General features: G+C 41.1%; 2 protein-coding genes across 5 annotated transcripts in view; one reads left to right on the top strand and one right to left on the bottom strand.

Moving 5' to 3' along the window:
• The window catches only part of LOC128073438 (uncharacterized), a 381,873-nt gene that overhangs the window by 186,917 nt on the left and 171,717 nt on the right, over positions 1–23,239 (top strand). The gene's annotated exons all lie outside the window — the stretch shown is intronic.
• The window catches only part of KCNC2 (potassium voltage-gated channel subfamily C member 2), a 98,126-nt gene continuing 96,358 nt past the window's right edge, over positions 21,472–23,239 (bottom strand). For 2 of the 4 annotated variants that reach the window (XM_052668343.1, XM_052668346.1), the window contains one exon: positions 21,472–22,602. In XM_052668343.1, the coding sequence (XP_052524303.1) occupies positions 22,493–22,602 (110 nt within the window). In that variant the 3' untranslated portion in view covers positions 21,472–22,492. The other 2 variants (XM_052668344.1, XM_052668348.1) reach the window with 2 other exon arrangements.

The following is a 23,239-nucleotide window of genomic DNA, read 5'->3' as shown; positions in this document are numbered from 1 at the left end:
ATATAATGATGCCCTTTGAGAATGGGAAACACTTTCCCTAACAGAGAGCAATGAAATGTACCTTAAGTGACTGCAGAAAATATGGGGACTGAAAAAATGACTGTAATTAGCTGAACTGACTTCACTGCTGTGTGAACACTAACATGTATTGTTATTTTGATCTCACATTAAGGCTAAATAAAACTCATTAGGTGAATGAGGAAACAGGTGAAAGGACTGCTAGACTAGAACAAGCAGCTTACTAGAGGAGCTAAAATGTAACAAAATAGAGTTAGGAAGTTCAAAGTAAGAATTGCAGACTGTCTCATATTCCATCATAATGAAAGTTCTGTGTAGCTATTTAACCATAGCTCAGACACCAGCAATCTCAACAAGTCTGCCATGGGCTTAAAATGCAGTGGCTCTTCCATGGCTGCATATGGAGATCTTCTGTATGTGGTGCCCATAAGCTACAAGGGGACACCCTGCTCCTCCATGGGCCTTTCCTGGGCTGCAGGTAGCTTCTTGGAGGTTGTGGAGGCCATCTCTGCAGCCCTCCACTACCAAAACCTTGCCCCGTAAACCCAATACATTAAGCTGTTTTTACATGACAAGGACCTTACCTCTGGCATCCAGAGACCACTCCAAGGTGTACTTGAATTCTTTAAAGCATGCCAGTACTTTTATAGGGGGAAGTGCTGTCACCATTAATGGTCACCTACTAATGTCTTCTACCTTTGAAAGCATTGATCAGAATAGGGAAACTACTGAGTGCTAAAATACAGCACCATATCATTTGAAACTTGACTGAAGAACGTTAGAACGTCTGCTGTATAGAAAGAGCAGTTATTTGTTGAATTTTGAAAGTCCAGTGTTTTACTGATCTTTCGGTGCAACCTGACATTTACAAGCTGCCATTAATATCATCATGGGAATCTCAGAGTTTGGTGCAAAGGAACAAATTCTCTGATTAGTATTTCACTGGATAACGACACCTGATGGAAGTTGGAGACAGCAAAACGACAACCTGAAATATTAATATAACCATTATATCTCCATGGTCCCTAAATAATGTAATAAAAATGTATTTGGCTCTTCATATAGTGTGCAACCCCTCCAGTAATGATTTCTATGATGGGTGTTTGGAAACTAGTAGTTGGTGTCAGCTATATTTTTTTTCATTTTTTTCATAAGTTAAAAGTGACTCATTTCGTTAGCTTAGCTTTACCTATTTTGTTTTATGGCTATGATTCCATCTTGAAAGAAACAACTCAGAAAAGTTCAGCTAATTTGTTTTCAACCAGATATGATAACTTTTCTTTTTGAACCTGCAGGCTTGTTGTGACTTGCCAATGAAATGATGTGTGATACTTGTACTTCATAACGTAAAATTTTAACACAGACTGTTTATCATTACGGTCTCTCTTCTGCCTAATGACACCCAGATGGGTGAGGACTCCCCATCTAGACAGAAAAGAAGATTTTTTTCTTGTGACTTAGCTTCTTTATGTGGTCCCGATAGTCTTGCTGTGGAATTAGAAACCATAGATCTAGTAAGAAGCTCAACTTATTCTGTTTGTGAAGAAATCCAAATAACATTTACTTTGTAGTTTCTTAAATCAAATGGATACAGAAGGTACGCCATTATCTCAGGCACCCTCATGTTGCCATCTGGAAGAGAAGCTCAGAACTCGTGGCAGTGCTCTCACAAGTTGACAACTATCTGTTCACCATGTTTTTTCAGTTTTTTATTCTTAATTCATATTTTATTTGCTATGAACTGGTATTAACTGGTATTAGCTCTTGATTTTTGTTTGTTGGTTTGTTTGGGTTGGGTTTTTTGTTGTTTTGTTGTTGGTTTTTTGTTTGTTTGTTTGTTTGTTTTTTGGTGCTTGGTTTGGTTTTTTTCCTGAATTTTATATGGGAGTTTTCATCTTAAAACAATTTAAAAAGGAGACCAGGATTGATATCCTGGTTTTTAGAGATTTGGAAGATTAAGGCACAAGTTGCCTAGGCCACGTAACTGAGCAGCCTAAGGCTGACCCAGGTCTCCTGAGCATTCAAGGTATGATTAGACAAACCCAAGAAAAACAGAATTAGCAATTTGCCTGAGGTGCTTGTATCTGTCCATGATCTACTCACAGATCACTGCCATGCCCAATAAAACCAGTTGAAGTGGCGCTGAGGACACCCAGGACTGAGAAAGTCATAACTTCCAGCTGAGGAGGCATCAGCTCATTGAAAACTGCTGGCTCATACACAAACACCATGTGTAACCCAGCTTTCTTCTGCCTTGTCTAACTTTCATTGCCCTGCTATCTTTACTGATCCACGCACTTGGAATTTGTTTAATTTATTCTTCTGCTCTGCTAGTAACAATCAAAACACCACCATTATTTCATTTACCTTAGAGAAGGGTGCCATATTTTAAAAGAAGTTGCCAGTTCTTTGCAGATATTCTATTGAAAGGTTAATAGGTGCTGTTGCAAGCTATTAGAAGCTGTGCAGATAGGTGACTAGGACTTCATTTGCAAAGTCTCCATGTTTTCTTCCAAGGTAAGGGTTCTTTCATGGTGTTCAGGATTTGAGAAACCCCTCTGGATGTAACATGCAACCTGTTATCCTCAAGTTCATAAATGAGTATTCAAAAAGCTTCCACTACATCATGTATTTTTTATAACATGAGTGGGTTGGGTTTCTGGGAACAGTGTGACTTCAGTTAGAGGTTTTTAAGCCCTGCATCAATGAATTTTCCTTGAAAATCACCAGATAAACTTGTTGTGATTTTTGGACTCATAACCTGCAGCATATATTTTATTCTTCCATTTTATTCTTTTATTCTTCCTCTGACCAAAGAGATTGGTAGATCTGTCTTTGTGGTAGGAGGTGGTAATGTAGAATTTAGCAGCAGGTTGAGATTCCTGTGATATATACTGCCTGAGCCCAGCCATTGTTCATAATTATTGCTCAACACAATTTACAAGAGAAATGACAGTAATCTACATTTCCTTTAAATCTATTCTCATTCTGCTATGGCACTAAAATTCAGCTGCCCTCAAGAAATGTTTCAATAGGAACCTCCATATATAATACATGTGTTCAATTTATTATTAATGCACTTCAATCTGAATCGCAAATTCAACATGATGCCTGCATTTTTCTCATACTCATTCTGTTCTGTGTCAGCTCTTATAACATGTTCATTGCCAAAGCATCTGAGCAACAGACCCATAGTGCATTTGGTGATGGTCTTCAAAATCAGCCACACACTGCTTAGCTTCTCAGCTTTGCCCCAGAGGTGGAAGCCTGGTCAGTGTGGAAAATGCAGTGTTGGTAGGGTTTTTGTGTAGGTAGCTCCAGAAGAAATGCCTCCTCTAATTTATTTCCATGGATACTGCCACAGCTGTGAAGAGCACAACACTATTTGATAGAGAAAATTCTCAGCTACCGAGCACTATTTTTCAACATAGTCTCCATCGTTAGCTGCATAAGTTTCAGAGTCTGCATGTTGCACTCATAAAAATCTGCATCAGCAGAGGTGCCCCACTGTCACTGTTACCACTGCTGAAATGCACCACCCACTGCCTCATTGTGCTCATATCCACCAGGTGGTCTCCATAAACATTCAGCAACTGTCAATGAATGCCAACAGGTGCCATTTTTTTCTGCATAGAGGAATTCAATTCCACACCTTTGCTTCATACACACTCCCATGCCAGACACCATTCTGTCAGACTGCCCCTCTGCTGCCATCTGTCACACAGCAACAACACGGAACGGGATATTGGTGAGAAGGTTCATCCTGTACTGCCATATCACCAGAATCTGCCTCTGATATCAGGGGCTGACATAATAACATAGGAACAGAGTTGCCCTTGTATTTAGTTTGGTCTGATACAGTTTATTTAACACCTTCATATTTGTGCCAGTCAAAGCGATGGCTCTCCTCATCAGAGGACATGATGGGTAGGTTAGTGATAGTCCTCAGTTCCTACACAATTAGATGCACAGTTTCAGCTCAGCCATCAGGAAAGGACCATGCCCAAGTCTTACCTCTATGACAGAATGCAAGTTGTCACTTGGCAGTTGTCAGCTTTGATCTTGATCCCAGCATGTTAGGACATTTTGAAGAAATTCTGGGCCCACGTTCAAAATAAAGACCAAAGCCTGGCAATTAGCTACAGATACTATGACCTAATCCCATCTGCATGCTGAGCCATGGCAGTGTCAGCCTTTGCCTGTCTGCGGTGCCAGACTGACAGGGCAGCGAGTCACCTGCACACTGCTTGCACCTTGGCTGAGGAGTTAAGCCCTCTCACCAGGCACAACTGTTTCTAAATCTTGTTGGGTCTCTTCCCAGCACTACCCGCTTGTCTCTTGGGGAGAGGAGTTTTAATAACTCTGTTACCACCTGGTGGGAGTAACAACTGTGCCACCAGGCATGCAGAGCCAGCAGGATCATTAAGCTCAGATCCAAATGCTGATCAGTGGGATTTCATTAACTATGCTCAGGAAGCCTGAGGAAACTCAAGGGAGAGTGAAGCCAGAAGCAACTCAAATGCCACACATTGTCATTTTCCCTCATAGAAATCTAAAAAGGAGCTATATGGAAGTACAGACTTTATACAGGATTGGCTCCCTCCAGGAGCACAGAATATTTTGCTGTCAATGTAAATATTGCATTTATGACTGTCATCTTGTTATCTGGCTCCTGGATGTTGTTCAAAAGGCACCCCTCAATATGCTTCCTCTGGCAGTCAGTGAATTACTAAAAATCCCACAAGTCAAGTCATGCTGTGCTACAAAAACACAAGCACAATGTGCTATACACCAGCTGGATGAAGACTGTAAGTGCATTAAAGTGTCCCTTCAATGTTCTTTGAGAACATGTTTGGCAAGCTAGTAATGCAGTGATACTAGTGATCAACTCTGTAACCAGTGATGCCAAGAATGAGATTGCTTTACTTGGAAGGAACAACCCAGCCAAATTATCTTTCAAACCTCTAATAAGACGAAAAATAAAATCTTTCATACAAGTAAGCATATCAGAAGAATGCAGCTCAGCCAAATAATCATTATTTTGACATTTATAAAACACACTTTGATGACCTCAGTGCACAGTGTAATATTAATGCATTTATAAGTGCTGAGTAACAGCTTAACCTCGCCACGACATCAGTAAGACAGTAACGTACTGTTTATTACAACGGATTGAGAAGGAATATTTTCAGTAAATGCTGGAAAAATAGTAATTTTTAAGGAGCTATATTGTATCATCAGCATTTAATTCAGAAGGGCTCTCTGTACAATGTGGAAAAAGCCCAGCAGCATCTCTTAGCTGCTGTAAAAATGAGGTTTACAGGGTGGATCTGTGACCATGGCAGAGCTTAGGAGTTTTCCTTATGCTTGCCTGTGAGCTTCATGCTCTGTATGCCTGCAAATCCCCTATGCTAGACAGACAGCCGTTCCCTAATACAGGCCAACCTGCTGATCACTTCTTTCCTCTGGATGGAATTCCTGTTCATGAAGGCCAGCTGTCTTTCAGGTGTTCCTATTAAATTTGTAATCCAGAGTGGTCTGAGTGTTTTAAAAATTTACTAGTGCTCCATTTGTGTGAAATAACTGTATGATATTCTAAGGAATTATATTGTAGTTTATAAATATTTGATTACTGCAGTTGCAAAAGTAATACCTTATCAGCTCTTCTCTATGTTTTGTCCACATAAAGAGTTGAAGAACAAAGTGCATGGAAGTTGCAAGGTCCCATTATGGAAAAGATAATCTGGGGGATGAAGAAGCTCAGAGAAGGCTGAGGTGACACGGGATCAAGGATGTGGTGACTCACTTCCAAGTACACAAGAGACATTTTGTCCTCACATTTTGATAACTGTACCCCCAACCCTAGTGCTGACCACATGAATTGCTGAACACATCCCAAATTGAGGGAGGTCTGATGCCTCCCAGCTGCTGGTCCATCCAAGACAGGAAAAGACAGGCAGTCGTGTAGGCAGCTGTGAGAATTTATTGCTGGTGGAGGAACATCGGAGACTTTGGGGGCTAGATGCCAATGAGTAGTATCTTGGAGGCACTGGGTGTTGGACATGGGAAAGCCCCCAAGTCTTTGCATATCAGCTTTACTGATATTGTCATGAAGAGTTATAAGAGATTTCACAAAGAAAAGTCTTCTTGGATGGAGCAGTACATATAATTATGTTGATGAATAACCCAAAGATGTGCCGTCTCCAGAACATTCAACATTTAATGCTGCTATTTCCAGGTTAATATATGCTAGGCATTTTTTTCCTGCTGTCTGATTATTAGTAAGCACAAAGCTATAATCGCCCTTGAAAGAGAGATTCTGTGTGAAGCTGCCAGAATTTTCCTGACCTTGTTAAACATTTCCACTGGATATTTTTGATGATCAGGTCTGAGTCACCTGACTGAAGAAGTAGAAAAGGAAGTAATCATTAAACAATATTGCATAGCAATGACCTACTAATTCTTCGTCTGTTCAAAAAGCATAATTTTGCAGGCTAGATTTTGAACATTAGGGTGATTCACTAAAGCACTTGAAGATGTGTTTTTGGTACATTTAAATTAAATGAGTCTTGAGTAAGTCCATGCATTCAAGTGTACCTAAATGCTCTGATGGAAAGGGACTGTTTCTTAGAACGAAGATTTTATCTATTAGCCCTGACATTCATCTGAGCGGTCTGCTGTTATGGCCAAGTGCTTTTGGCAGAAACATGTTCTGTGTGAAGGGCTTTCACATTCAGCCTCAGAAACAGTTTGCCTCAAGTCAGAGCTTGTAAAGAAGGGCCATGGAGAAATTTTGGATAGAAGATGAAGCAGTCACTGGCAACTAGCTTGGCTATGAGTAGTGGATAAACTCCAAATCAGGAGTGCTGTGGACAAACAAAAAATCCTCAGTTCCAGGTGAGGAATTGAATTGGGTAGGATGTTTCTGAAAGATTTTCTTGTCTAGATTGACAGCATAAGAACAATTACTAGGTAAAGGCATCTGATGGAATTAGGAGTGAAAATCTATCAAGAGCACAAGAAACTAAAAAATTCTGCTTATTTATGAAGCAGAAGACAATGTGGCAAAGAAGAGATTGTAAAGAGGCTGTAAGAACTATCTCAGATACTGGGATGCATTTAGTGTGTTATGTCTGCCCCCTGTCCAGTCTAGTCACCTCAAAATGTCTGGGTTTAGTAGATCTTGGGGGTGCCAGCTGGATCCTTAACATCAACATGGCTTTGCAGCTGTATTCTAAGCTCTTCGTGGTGAACTGGGCAACTTTCGTAACAATCTAAGTAAAAACAGAGATCAGCATCACCCTGGGTCCTTATACAGATAATAATGGCCTCTGCTGACTATCAAGGTACTTTCCAGGAGATGAATATTACCAAGCAAAGACAAAAGCATTGCCTCTCCCTAAGGGCAGAACCCTTAGGAAGGTCTAGAACAGGACTCTGTCCGCACTCTGTCTGATGACAACGCTGCCTGAGCTCAGATACAGTGAGAGCTGGGGCTGCCATAGTGCAGCTAAGGATGACAACTGGCAGGAGGCAATCAAAGTTATTAGCAGCCACATGAAATGCTACCATGAGCATTTCCTCAGCCCCTAGTGTCAGTGAGAGGGAGACCTCTCAGTAATTCTTTTTTTTTTTAATCTTTCTAGAAAGAGGATGATGTGTCATTCCCAAATGCTTACAGAAAACATGTTTAAAGGCTATGTGAGGGTTATTTAGGGACTGAAAAATTTCAGGGGAACCAGAGACATTTTAGGTTGACCTCAAATGAACTGTGGCATTATGGAAAGTCTGCAGGTTTGTCACATATGCCAAAATACAAGTCAAATGAAACAGCCCATTTTGGTACCAAGGAAAGAAGAAAAAATTGCTGCCTGGAGCAAAGCAGGCATTAGTTTGTTTAACCTGGTGACAAAAAATGTTTCTTGTTCATATCTATTTTTAAAAACTAGCGGAGTCTCTTTTCTAGATCTGGATGTAGTGTGTCAAGCATCACACATGAGTCATCGCTTGTATTTTAATACACTTATTTGAACCATTCCCACAGAAGTTTTTTGGTATTGCTTTAAAAAAGTACTTCTGTGTTTTAATCTTAGTGGTACCTCAGTTCAGTTTAGGTTAAATCCATTTGTGAGCAGACCAAATTAATTCAGTGCATTATTTTAATCATAATAAGAACAAGCAAGTTTTAGGAATGCTTGCTGTGCTGGCTTTTGAAGAAGATGCCAAGTTGTGGACACACAAAACTGTAGAAAAAATGAACATTTAATTGACAGATAATAGTGAATATAACAGAAATGTTGGTTCACTGAAAACCTGGTCCAGTGAAAGGATATACTCTAGCAATGCAATTGTTATAGTACCAGAGTTAGCCCCTGACAAGCTGAAACAAGGATCACTCACAGACCCTGTGCACTCCACACTCTCAGTAACTGATATTCAAATACATTTTCTCCTGTTAGAGACCATACCCAAACGGTATAAATATGAACATCTTGGAGGAAAAGAAACCTTATAAGAATAGGAAAATAAAGAATTGTACCAGAATGATGTCTAAGATTTCACCCATACACTTTCTAAGTAGGTATACAAATTTTCCCACAGATCCATTCCAGGAAATCATACTCTACTTAAAAGCATTAAGAAAGGCCATACTTTCAAGCTGAATTTTTAGTTCTGAATTATAAGCTTCTTGCTTACTCCATTACTTTTTCACTTTCAGAGCTGGGCAGGTAATCTAGATTTCCTTTCACAGACACGTTTCATCAACATTGATCTTTTCCAGGCAGAGCAGGTTACTGCAAAACCTTGTGACTCAGCATGTTATTATTCTGTTGCGTCTTTTCTGTTTTCTTTCCACTCTGCACAAAGACACATTGATAGTTCAAAGATGCCTGCTCTTGGCACTCTGCACTTTAACTGGTGGCTTCTGATGTCTGATCGTGACAGCATTCACTGATGCTTTTTTTCTCCTGCAATTCTATATTTTTTTTAATCTTCAGTTTCAGTCTTCTTTTGTAAGGAATAGCTATTTCCTTCATCGTGCATTAGTGCTCTTCATGTCTTTGCAATTTGAAAAGAAAATTTCACCATGCCACTTTGGTTTGAAAATGGGAATGCGCCTGCCATTTTGATGCTGTTCTAAAGAAAAGAACAAAAATTGTGCTTGACGCCAACCTGCCAGCCGGTGTGGACTTTAAGGTGAGTTTTCAGGAAAGGTCACATTTCTGTACTTACCTTGCTGCTGCTGAGGAATGTGTGAAATGTGGGAAGAAAATCTGAGACTCTGTATAAAGCAGCAGCAGCAGAATTCACAGCCCCTCACTCTGTCTCAGCACCACTCACGCTTTTCTTCTGGTGGTCAGGGGAATTACACTCGTCTAAGGTCTCCATGGTGAGACACAGAGTGAGAAATGAGAACATGTAAGCTGAAGAAGGGCTGTTGTCCTTGCACTTTCTGTAATTCTTAGGTTCAAGTTTCAGTTCAAGTTTCCCCTGGCTGTGGGTGTGGTGGCAACAATTGGGACACACTCACATTTAGAGGTCAAGGAGGAAAATGAACTATGGACATCCAGTGTTAAAGGTAAGAACACTGTTCAGGCAGATCCTGATCTGAGGTAAGTTATTCTGGTCCCCTGTCTTTACACTTGGTGGGCCAGTGTAAGCTCTCTATGCCAATCACGAACTGCTAGGTTTTCTTTCCATCATGCTGTAAATGAATTTTTCATGTAGCCAGTATGCATGGGATAATGTTTATAAAATTGAGAGAACAAGACACACTGAGGTTTGGACCAGGTTGATAGGAAAAGCAAATCCTTCTCATACTTTTCAGAAGCAGAGGGCAGCTTTGTTGGTTTTTTTTCGTTTTTAATCCCAGAGTACCTGGGCAGGCTTCCTGACTGTGGAGCAACCCTACCTGTGACTGATGTGGGCTTCTTGTCCTTCTATTGAGAAAGCAGGAAAATACCGTGCGCTCTCATCGCATTCATACTGCTTTCATCAGTAATTTCAAGTCCGCATCTTGAATCTGTGCTCCTAACCCTACATGGCAGGAAGAAATGTCTTCCCTGACAGAAGGTTGGCTATGCTGTGAATAGAGGAATAGGTGAAACATTCAGTATTTGTGTCAAGCAGGAGTGCTGGAATAGCGCTTACACCAATTACAGCTATTTGACTATGGGGCTGGGACCGAAGGCTGTTTGTTTTGTTTGTGAGAAAGCTGGTGTGCATCACACACTTGTAGCAGAAGAGCTCATCTCTCTGCAGTGCTCACTGTGTGCTCAGGATATGCAGTCAGTGAGACAGCTGGGAGCGTGACCACTCCACATGGTTACACCATGACTGCAGCACAGGGCTCTGAACTGCCCTTCTCCACGAGGATGCATGTCTCCTTGCTGATGAGTCAAAGCTACCACAGCAGGAACAGCTTACTCAGAAGCTAAAGCAGATTCAGCAGATGTTTAGCAATATTGCTGAAAGCTGAACATTATCTCGCTGGAATGGGCTAATAGATATGGCATCTGAAATAACTCAGTTGAAATGGAAGTTTCATTAAGACTTCTATACGCAACGTACAACTTTCCTACTTTCAGCTTGCCAATCATCGGTTTTTAAAATAGTTCATAGTCATATCAGTCTATAATGGCTTTTGCTGCTTGTTACACAAGGGTCAAAAGCAAAAAAGTTGAGAACATTAATGCTGGACACTGTCCACACAGCACGGCTACTGTTATTGCCTGTTCCAGTAGTGCTTGATCTTACATTACATTATTGTTTCTGTCGGTGGTACAGGGTAATATTAGCGTGGGTGAAATCTACATTGCAAGTCAAAGAAATGTCTCTCAATACTGTCAAATATTAAAAGAAAGTAAAGCTGAATTCTCTTTATATGCATGTGGAAAAGTAACTCAGTTTTATCAAAATGATAAAAATACAAGATACATTTGAGATATTGAAAAGGGTTGCTTTTGTTATTATTGTTGTTTATTTATAAACAGGCAATAGGAGTCCTTTCAATGACAGACCCAGGAGATGAAAACTGAGGAAGTACACTAGTGGGCATTCATTAGATTATGAGTTTTGCTTCCTTCCATTATTTTGGGGGGACTTTTTAAAACATAATTCTTAGCCATTATATTAAACAGTGTTCAAAGCTTCAGAGTGCTGCTTTGCTAATAGAAGTTCCTTTTATCCTTGTTTCTTTTTCACTGAGAAAAATAAAGTAAAAAATAAAAAATAAAGTGCTAGTTAGTTTGCTGTCAATTCAGAGGAGCATTTCCAAAGGAGGAATGATGTCTGAATTAAAGCTGGTGACAGGTTGTAAAGTGCCCATGGGCCAAGGGCACTTTACCCCAGAGGTGTCCCACAGGAGGCTGTGGGGATGCTGCAAACTCTTTTCCTTTGGGACATAGCACAACCTGATGTGGTGGAGTCAGCTGCCAGGCAGGGCTGCACTGTCTCTGTGTTTGCTGGACAGCTGCATGCAGAGTGATAGAAAACCCTGGCAACTCATGGCAGTCCATGTTGCTCAAAAAATGCAGTGCCTAGGTCTGAAACGTGCAGTTCATTTGCTCACTGCATTCACATTCACAAGCAGAATGTACAGTGTCCAAATTCCCTTTCAGGGTATCAAGAGTGTTTTTGTATTGTATGCTAGTGCAGCGTGGCTGAAGAATTAGCATTCTCCTGAGATCCCAGCCCTGATGGAGTCCCAGCGCTTCCCAAGTCACCTGTAACCAAATCACCACCAGCACCCTCACAGCAGTTGTGTCTGACTGGCAGAGAGGGAGATGCTTCTTTCCAACTGCACTGCATCCTCACTTGCCCCAGGGCCAGTGCCAGGCCAAAGGTACCATTTAGCTCGGTACCAGCCTCCCCCTGCAGAGTGCATTACAAACAGAACACCCTTCAAGAGTTTATGCCTAGAATTATCTATTATTTTGGTCTTCGATTTTTTTTGTTGTTGTTGTTCATTTTTTAAAAAGGAAACAGAAACCCAGGCATTTGGCATTTAAGGCACAACAACACAATTTAAAGATCAAGGTTGGAATACCAAGGGTCCTGTTGCCACGTCTGGAGCAGATCCACTCCATCTGCCGTATCCAGAAGCATTTACAATCTTAAACCCCATAGATTTCAGTGAATGCTTGGGCCCCAAATGGCAGGCTGTCAACTTTATCATTGGTCCCCACTGTTTCTTTTTCCTTGGCTAAGGAACAGAGTAGCCTGACACTTCCACCCATGTGAGCAGGTGTGGGACAAGTGCAGGGAAGAAACCACTTAGACTGGAGTGCTCATGTTGGAAACCCCTTGCTGAGCCATGCTCTGCCTTCCCTGGGTCTTCTGGAGCAGGAGTGAAGTCAAACACTGATTAGAGGGAGAGTTCCTGAGATCCTCCCTTGAACGTTTGATACTAAGTACAGCATTCTTTAAATCTATTCCCTGAGATCCACAGAGTGAACAAAAGTGCAGAATTTCTCCCTTGTTTATTCTTAGATTGAATCCTTCATGAGAATGAGGAGACCAGCCATAGGTGTGCATTCTAACAGACACTCCTGTTCGTTTGAAGTTATGTAAAATTAATTTGGAAACACTGATAGCCTTGTAATTCTGGTGAGGTTAAAGCCCACGTGTAGCTATGGAACTGTGAGCCAGGGCCTGCATTTCAATGTCAGCTGCCATGCTTTTGATGTCTTCAACATGCCATGAGTTGGTCTTGAAAGAGAAAGTGGTGTTGAACAAAGGAAAAGAAGGAATTTCCTATGTAGAAGCTAAATTGGATATTCAAGCCTACCTGACTGAAGGAATAAATATCTACAGAAATAAACAAGCCCTGCTTGTCACTTCAAACAAAACCAAAAGCAAGTTCTGGAAGAGTATGTGCATTCTGTATTTAAAAAGCATGCTAATAGTCACTTCTGTAGAGGCAGGGAGCCCACATCCTGCCCACAGAGCCAATTAATGAACCTTTCCTTTGACCACATTGTTTTGGGCTGGTTGCACTGACAAAGCGCACATGATGCCAGCCTTCATGGTGACCTGAACTCCTTTCAATCTCCAAAAAAAAATTCCATGCCATTACCACTTACAGCTGAGCTCCCAGAGGCAAACTCCTGCTGAGAGATTTAGGGCAGAACCCAGACTCCTTGTGCCACACTATTCCATCTACAGTTTAAAACTTGATAAAACACTGAGATGTAGAATTAGTCCAATATTTTTATGATGATGTAAATTTACAGCGAGAGGGCTCTGACACATTCAGTGCCCACCACACAGCTCTGTTGCAAGAAACTTGTGTGCAAAGGAAAACATGCTAAATAATTTCTCCAGATATGAGGAGACAGAAACCCTGCTTCAGTGACTGCTTCTCAGGCAAGCAGCACATAGTATGACTTGCTAGAACTTCTGTTATGGATCGCACAGATGCTGTTGTACTTACTATGTACACCACCACCACACCAGGTGTTTGCCTGCAAATACAAGTTATCAACATCATTGTTCCCATAAATTCAAAACACAGCATCATAGCAGCAACAATGAAGAAAATTTGCCCTATCCCACAATATCAGATCCAGGCTCCCAAAGGGTGCTGGTTATGCAGGTGTAACTCCAGAGCTGTGACCTGGAGGTTGTCTGCACTGTATAGTGAGCTTGGATGGACTATTTAGGGAGAAAGGGAATTAAATCCTGGTGCTGGCTTTGGACACATGCTGGCACTTCTCAGCTCTACACGGTGAAACCTTTATGGGGAGACATGGATGCAGTTCTAGCCCCTTCCTCTCCCCTGGAAATGGTAGCAGCAGCCCAGGCAGCCGAGGCAAAACCAGCCCAAAAATCACAACAAGGACCAGATGCAAGCTACAGACCATTAACCTGGTGCTACCCATATATCCCTGCTCTGTTTTGCTTGCCAGTCACATACAATACATCCCTAGAAGCACTTTCAGGCTCACCAGAAAACTTGGAGAAAACACATAACACAAGGGGGAGACAAGCCTGTCCAGCTGCCTAAGGATGCACAGGCACAGGTTATGCCTCTCCCTGGACTTTACTTAGTGCTTTCCAATGGACACAGAAATGAATTAAAATCTGACCATTTACTTCCTAGAGATGCAAATATAGATAAGTGAAACACCCCACTAACATGGGCAGTAGAAATCTAAAATTAGGCTGTACTTGAAGGGTAGTGAGGACTATGAAGAAAACTTAAAGAATGACTTTCATCTAAGACTAGCATATAAAAATGTTTCCTAAAGTAAATTCTTATAGTTGCTCTTGGGAGATGTTTATTCTCTGACATTTATTTAGATGAGGCACTTATTTTCATTGTACTTATTTTCAGGTCTGAAGGAAATTCAGTATCACAGTAAAGCCTTAAACAAAGGCAGAAAGAATCATGTCAGTATTTGCCATTATTTTTGATAAATTATGATATATTCAGCACTCCAATCAGTGTGCTCAGTACTGTTATATTGATTGGCAAATCAATAGTCCAGTGAATATGTGGTTGGAAAATCTAATTTATAAATTTGGTTTCTAAGCAATCTTTTCCATCATTTTTTGTCATGGGCCTCCACAGTGTCCCTGGCACTGGCTGTATTCCAGTTGCAAATTGTTCCTCATTCACAGCCGGGGTGCTTTTAGACAATACTTTGTTGTTCCAAAATTTGATGTTCCCTACTGTGGTGGCCACAGAAAAGGAGCTGCACAAGCCTGCAAATTCATTCCAAGCTGGGTTGGATCCAACTGTTCAATGCAAGGGTGGCAACTCCAGCAAGTTTTAGTCATCTTTACGAGGAAACTCAATCAAGTACTCCTCTATGCTTGCGGTTAGGATCCAAATTCATTTATCTTTTCCCCCACTGAGCCCTCCCAGCAGTTCTCATGCACAGCACAGCTGCACTGTAATGAGGTGGGAGGCAAAGGAGGCACCTGGATGAATCTTGAATACAGGATGGACTGAGCTGAAGCTAAGGAAGCTGCAGAAGGTAGTGAGAAGTAGTGATACATGCAAAATTAAACCCAGGTGGAATAATCTACGTAGTCGGATTGGGAGACTGGATAAGGACAAAAAGCAAGTAACAAAACTGAACTCTGCTTAAAGCTTCTCGAACAGATAAATGATTTTTCAGAAAGTATTTCTGAAGTCTGTCTGGAGCTCACACAGTACACTGGTTCCAAACGGGGATTTATTTCTTGCATCAAGAAAAGTGAAGAAAACTTGGCAGTCAGAGAGGACATGTCAACCCCATGCCTCCTCAACAGGCTCTAATGCACATAGCCTTCCTCTTCTAAAAAGAGTAGGAAATAGGAGCTCTGTCTAGGGCAAGTGGAAATTATTATGAAGAAGCCTCGGTGTCTTATGGATAAAACACAGAGAAGGGCAGGTGGTGGAGCAGAGGCACAATGTCTCTGCAGGGATGGAAGCAGGTGGAAGTTGATGCACAGGATCTGGGGAATCTCATCCTTGCTTCATTGCTAGAACTGAAAAGGTACTCACAAAATGTATAAGAGAGGAAGCAAGGACACTTTTTCAGAATGCAGAGAGAAAGTAAGAAAGAAATTCACTTAAACAAGTTTAATTCTCCCCCACCCTCTTCCTTCCAGAGGTGGGTCACCCACACAGCCACTTTGTTTTGTATGTATGCATTAGGACTTTTCTCCAGCAACAGTCATAAGGTAAGTGATAAAGATGCAAATGTGACTGCAAAGGTAATGCTAGGCTCACAGCATCAACAGTGATCAATTCTGTAAAGAATTTAACCCTAAAATATTTAAGAAACAGTTTTAGTCACATCCATCGAGTTGTTTTATGGCAGTTGATGCAAAGATATGAGAGAACAATGTTATTATTTAGGAATGCCCTAATTTCTCAGATGCTCTTTTATGAGAGAGAGCCTCCTTTGGGGCATTAAAAGATATTTAATTCAGGCACATTGAATGCAGAACTTTAATTGATGTGACTTCAATTCCCTCAATACTCTCATCTAGACAAATTCTGGGGCTGCAACTCACCACACTGAGATTTGATGTCTTCCGATTAATTGCCCTGCTTCAGCTACTAGAGTTACATCAGCCTGTTGTCCAGACAATGTGGGGTTCCACAGGGCTATTTCTTCAATATTCTCCTAAACAACTTGGATACAGGACTTGAGGGTATACTTAGTGAGTTTGGAGATGATACTAAATTGGAGGAGCTATTGACTCCCTGCAGTGCAGCGAGGTCTTGCAGAGAGACTCTGACACGCTGGAGGTGTGGGCAAACACCAACCACAAGACATTTAACAACAGCAGATGTCAGATTTGTTCAGATTCTGCACCTGAGATGCAGCCCTGCAGACCCCTAGGGTGCCAGCACTGTCAACCAGCTGAGGAAAGGGGTTGTCCACTGCGCTCTGAGATGCGTGGCCTCACTTTGAGCACTGCGTGCAGCCTGGGGGCCACAGTATCAGGACATGAAACTATTGGAGTGCATTGTCCAAAGGGGGGCTATGGAGATGGTGAAGGGTCTGGAGGGAAAGACAAGGAGCGGCTGAGGTCCCTGGGTTTGTTCAGCTCAGAGCAGAGGAGCTGAGGGGAGGCCTGATGGCGGCTGCAGCTCCTCACAGGGAGCGGAGGGGCAGCGCTGAGCTCTGCTCTGTGTGACAGCGACAGGGAACGGCATGGAGCTGTGTGAGGGGAGGGAGCTGGGGATTGGGGACAGGGTCTGCACCAGAGGGTGGAGGGCATGGAACGGGCTGCACAGGGCAGGGGGCACAGCCCCAAGTGCTGGAGTTCAGGGTGCATTCAGACAGTGATTCAGACAGTGCTCTCAGACAAAGGGTTTGATTTTGGGTAGGTGCTGTGCGGAGCAAGGAGTTGGTCTGGATGATCCTGGTGGGTCCCTTCCAACTCAAGATATTCTATGGTTCTGTGACTCTACTTCCTACTTTTTTTTTTTTTTTTTTTGGTGTTGGTGTTGGGGAGAAGTCAGTAGACATTCACAGAGATCAGGTTGTCCCATCCTGAGTCAGATACTTCAGATGTGTGCAATCTGCACTAGGCACACGTGAGTGCTGCTGCGTATAGGTGAGCTGGGTGCAGAGGTGATAATCCCCATTTCTTCTGTCCTGCACCATGGCAAGGTTCAGACCTGTCAAATGCAGTGCAGAGCCCCAGGCACTGGCCTGAGCCACTCTGCTGCAGCCACAGTAGGCAGTGGAGGATGGAGAAAGGGGAGCAGGGCACAGATGAAAACTGAGGCTGAGTGTATTTATGGATGCCGTAGTCAAAGCAGAAATTGTGACCACTGCAATAAATCAGAGGCAATATTCATCATTATCATGTCAGCTGAAATATGTTTCAACACTAAGATACTGGTGATAAATGTTCTGAAAATATCCATGATATAGACGAATTGCTTACCAAAACCTAGTTTCTCTTGAGTAAGCTAAGGACAGTTTTGCTATTCCTTTCAGTGAGGCTGTTTCACTATGGGAACTTGCTCAGATAATGCCTGTAATTCTTAATTCTTAATTAATTCTTAATTACAGATAAATACACCAAGTTTGCGAATTTTCCTCTGAGCTCAAACGTGTTGTTGTTAGGCTCTGTATTGTTAAAGCAGGTTTACCAAGGGTGTTATAAACAGCAGTAACTAAATTGCTGTGATTTCCAACCACGACTGAGAAGGGGAAGTTCCAGAACTTAAAAAGTCAGTGATGAGATATGGACTGTGTATATATATTTCTGTGTAGATGTAGATACATGCAGCAGATTACACAACCCATCAAGAAAACTGTGTCCATCAGTGCCTCATTTACCCTCTTCTCCAATGCTGCACTTCAGAAGAAGTGTGAATTTCATGCTGACAAAATACAAAAAGCCACTGGCAAACTATGAGATTGTTCTAAGGCTTTCAGAATGTCAAACACTGCATGGTCCCAACAATATTTATAATTGTGTAGGAAATATAATTTTCATAAAACCTGGTTGTGAATTTAGTCACAAAGCAAGGAAACCCATGTAAGAAACTGAAAATCCATTCTATATTTAGAACCAGTCTAATAGGATAATGTGGCTATGGCTTATTATTCTTCCTATTGATGGAGTTTTGCAGTGCTTCACTGCAAAGACCAAGATTCCTAAATAAGTTTAATCTTGCTGCTTTTGCAAATGAGTAGTCTTAATTTGCACTTTCATTATTTTTATGCAGGTCTAATGCTGCTCTGAGGAGCCTGACAGAAGATCGTCTGCTTTCTGTGCTTTAAAGGAAGGTTGCCTGTACCATTCTGCTAATCAAAAATGGATTACTCCTTAGTATTTCCTAAACAATATCTCTCTTCATATTCCAATTCGTCTTTACAGTCCTACATTCTGTAGCAAGAACACATATCACAAAACAGTACTCTCTGTCTTGCCCTAGCAGCTTATTCCCAAATCCTGTTTGGGAAGAAAGCAAAGAGCTTCATATAATAGCACCATACAGTAATGCTCAAAAGAGGTGCAGAGGATAAAATGAACTCCTCTTACAATTTTCAGGATAGTCTGGCTGTGGTCTTTGTTTTAAACTGATCTCCAGACTTCCACCTGCAGATAACAGAGATGTTAAATGAAATTTATTGTGTTTCAGTTTCAAATTTTCAAAAAAGTGTCCGCCTCCTTTTCTTTTTCTCCAAATCTGCTAGAATACTGTCTGAGAATGTGAAGCTGTGAAAGCACAAATCTGAAATCTGTCAACTGTTCATCAACATGCTCGTGAGAAAAAAATCCAACAGAAAGGTAGCTTCTGGGGAGGAAGTGATGAGGCAGCAGGGAAAGCACATGTTTGTTGCCAGCAGGCAATAAGAAATCATAGATAGATCATAGATCGAGGTGCTTCTGCACTGGGGTGCTTTCAAGTGGGAAGTCTGCATAAGGAGATGTCTCCGTAAGTTTCAGTGTTAAGGATATCCAGTTGAAGAGGAGAGAAATGCTGGTATTGGCACAACAGTTAAGTCCCCAGCATGAGGACACATACACCAAGATCTCAGTATTTGTTCAGAAGCCATTTCTCTGCTGTAGAAATCACCTTTCTTAAAATAACTTGCTTCTATTAATTAAACAATAAGCATTACAAAGGGGAAATCAATGTCTTATAAAAATATTAATATTTCTGATCATTTTGACTTGATAGAAACCTTTGCTTTTTGCAATTTCTTCTCACTCAGTTAGTATTCAAAGGCTCTATTATGAAATCGTTCAAGGCACTGCTTGTAATACAGCATATTAATGTACTCATTTTCTCTTTCTAGTAGCAGTTTTCAACTCCGATTTCCTTAATCTGACTTCTGCATGATTTATTCTGATGATAAAATACCCTTCTCTTTCATATAGTTTAATTCATTCACAACTTTTTAATTTCATATCTTCTGATAAAATACGTGGGCAAGTTCACCGTGTGAGATCAGTCCTCCTCAGGTTTTCAGGAACCAGTCAGAACAGAGTTTTCCTTACAATTCTTTCTCCTTTGGAAGTTTTAATTTAATCAAGACAATTTGCAAGAAAATATATAGGAATGATACTTTTTTTCACACATGAAAAAGCTGTCAACGCACCACAGCTTTTCATTGTCATTAACTGCAAGTTTCTTAGCAATTCCAGTGCCAGTTTGTAGTACCTATCTATAACACTTTTAATAAAGCATCTCAAATGAGACAGGCCAGCAAAGTTTTCTCAATGCTGAATAGGACCTCATAAGAAGGCCAAAGTCCAAAGGGCTCATAATCTGCTCATCTCTGCAATATATCAGATTTTGATCTCTGCATCAATCCTCTTGTTTATCTAGACTATCTAGACTAGTTTGTCCTTCGAAAAGATGGACATTTTTGGCACAACAAGGTTACAACTTTAAAAGGCAAACAAACAACAGCCCTTAGTAAATTGCTTTAATGGATGCATTGATTCTGACCTTATTTCCAGTTTACGTGTATCCAGTTTTGACTTTTAATCTTCAAGTTTTATTTATAAAAAGCTTAAATAACATTCAGACTCTTCATGCCCATAAACTCCCACAACCACCCCTCAGTGGTTACTGATCCATCAGATACCTGCTTTCACATAGAATCTTCCTGCTTGACCCAAGAGTCCTTCCTCCAAGTGCAGTTCTGCTGCAGGGCTGACAGTGACTGGGCACCTGTGTAGATCTGCTCTGTATAGGCACACCATGCTGGCAGAGCGAGCCTCCCTCCACAGAAGATCACTGTATTGACCCACCTGTCTTAAAGGATGCCCAAGAGAAGAAACGGATGCAAATGTGCTGCCCATCCTTTACATAGTATCTGAGATGGAAATACTGTAGTATCCTGAAGAGGGAAGCGAAGGTTCAAAACCCTCCTCCATTTGAACAAATTAAGACTTGCTGGTGCACCACCCAAAGACATGCCCTTTTTGGGCCCAGAGGTGGATGGACACCAGAAGAAGGCTGGTCTTTGTGTGATGGTCATTAAGCAAACTTCTCTTTTTAGAAAAGTCAGATTTGAGTTATAGTCCATAGACACACGAGTTGTTAATGGACTCATCAACCCCTTGTCCTGCTGGTCAGTTTTAAAAGAAAACATCTAAACACAGGCTTGTTTCTATGGCGGTAGATAAGTGGCTGCAACCAGAATATTCTGGACTCAAGGTCCTGTGTTGGTAGAGGTCCATTCCTACCCTCCAGGGGCAGCAAATGTCAAACACCCTCTGACCATTAGTGTTTTCTACTGTCTTGGTCAAAGCAATGCGCAACCTGGCCTGCATCTCATCTGGGGCTTCTCTCAGTCCCCGTGTAGCACTGAGGAGAGGCAATTGCAATCACCTCTCTTTTTGGGTACGTGGGACAGATAGCGAACCTGCTCAACTGGAACTGGCTGTGAGCCTTGTCCTGGTTGATCACTGCACATCTTCTTCATGTGGGTACTGCTTACAGAACAGAGTAGCTAGACAACCTTTGGGCCAACTCAGCACTTTGAGCATTGGTGGCATATCACTAAAATGCATTTTTCCAAACTTGAACACTTTTTGAGCTTTCTTTCTGGAATCTTCCTTATGTTCTGAAATCTCATTCAAAATACTGAAGTAACAGCTTCTCAAACCATGTGTGCAGGTGTACTAACACCTTCATCCTTCTCTGATTTTCTGCTTCTTTATGTCATGGACTGCCCCAAATATGGTATTTGATTAGAAGCTTTAAGTAATCATTTATCACTTCTTTAGTTTCACTTCACACCAGGTTGCAATAAAACTGTTTTGAGATCAATAATACCTCGACTGATTACAATGTCCAGAGAAGGCGTGAGGTCATTATCAGGAAGGTCGATTTTAAATTGGTTTAGAAGCCAGCTCATGCTAGTCTTTGAATTAAACCTCATGTGCCCAAGGAAACTCTCTGAGAATTGGGATGGCCAGTGGCAGGCAAGGGACAGATAAAGCTAAAGAAAGCGCATGAGCCACTTCAGATGATATGTTCCAAGTTCCTCCCCAGGTTTTTTGCCTTTTATTCTCCAATTCAGGTATTACATTGCCACTGGTTTCCACCAGGATTGTGCATGCACCTTGACATGTTCACAGAAGTTCCACAATACAGAGTTTCACAACTGGGACAGGTCCCTACAATTGGGACACCAGGGTGACAAACAGATTCTGGAGAATTTCTCACTGAATAGGTGGAGAGAACATAATTACCACATCGTAGCACTACAAAGCCTCATAAACATAGAATAGACTAGATCCATTTACCACAAAAATCACAGAAAGTAGCTGATCAAAGAATATCTCTTTTATGTAAAATATACATTTTTAAGATATAATTTTAATACATCTTTTATATTTACTGATGTTGGGTTTGAAACATTTTAAATTAAAAAGAAAAAGAAAAAAAAATACTCTTGCTGCCAGAATTTTATTTCTCGAAATAGTTATAGTCTGAGGTAACAATGAAAGAAGACTGTGTGCTGTGAACAAAGTTGGTGATGTTTGTCTGCAGTCACATTTCACTTATTAAAGTGAAAAGTAAAGTTAGGACTTGGCATGTACACTAGAATTCATACAAATATAGCTTATGGCAAACTGAGAAAGCAAGAACTTATGCAAACCTACTCTGATTATATTTGTGACCTTTGCAAATAATACCATTGTTATGACAGAAATCAAGACCAATGTAGTTTACATCACTATCATCATTACGTGTGTGTCTTTGTATGATCCACAGCACAACTTACTGCAGGAACCAGGAATAATACGCACAGGGGTGTGGGTCTTTGCATGGAGCCTTAGCAATGATGACTTTAATTCAGCTTTCCTTGATATAGATAAAAACTGATATTCCATGCACACACGTTTTATTTACAGCTGACTCATCAACAGTGACTAATCACCCCCTCCTCTGGCAGCAGTAATTATGAGCAGTCTTTAATCTTCTTTAACAAGCTCTACTTCCCATGTAAAGCCTCAGTGACCTCCTCAAGGCGTGAGCTGTTTATCAGGGCCCATTCAGCAGCAGCAGTCTCTTTCCAGTACAGTCCTTGGTATGGCTAAATTCCATTGTCCCTTTTTCAGCAGTCAAAAATCCATGATAAATTCTGTACAACACTGTAGTTAATATAACAGCAGCACCAAATATTATATTAATTCCTTTGCTAAAAGCTGTTTGCAATCATCTCTCTATTGACAATATTTTAGCAAAACTAAATCAATGTACATCTCTAAATATCAGAAATGTATGCTCTGATAAATATATTATTGCACAAGAATTTTGTCATGCAGGTCATGCTGTCGGGCTAGGCTATATACAGAAGAACATGTGACATGGTTAACAATACTTTTCAGTTCTTGTCCTAACAAAAAGTAAAACATGACAGTCAGGGATTATTCAACAATCTCAAGGATCTCTTGTGATTTGGGTAGCTACAGACTCCCCTATGTAATTCTAAAATTCTGTATTTTAGGGTAATTGTTCCTCACCAGCCCAGATGTTTAATCAAATGTGCTATTGCATTTGTCCCGTTGCATAAACACAGATTAATACTGAATGAAAAAGCCACTAGAGGAGATACAGTTTCAGAACTGTAAGGAATGCTGGTTGCTAGGAGGAGGACCGATGCAATAGGCAACTGGTCAGCATTGTAAAGTTGTTACTAAATCTCACTCTAAAAATCGTGAGAGTGCTCACTCTGAGTTAGTTAGTCTACATAATATGAACTTGCACTTGAAAAATATATTTATGTAT

This window comes from Tympanuchus pallidicinctus, unplaced genomic scaffold (genome assembly GCF_026119805.1).
Source record: "Tympanuchus pallidicinctus isolate F22 unplaced genomic scaffold, pur_lepc_1.0 scaffold8, whole genome shotgun sequence".
NCBI classification, from domain to species: domain Eukaryota; kingdom Metazoa; phylum Chordata; class Aves; order Galliformes; family Phasianidae; genus Tympanuchus; species Tympanuchus pallidicinctus.
This window is presented reverse-complemented; position numbering and strand designations above follow the sequence as displayed.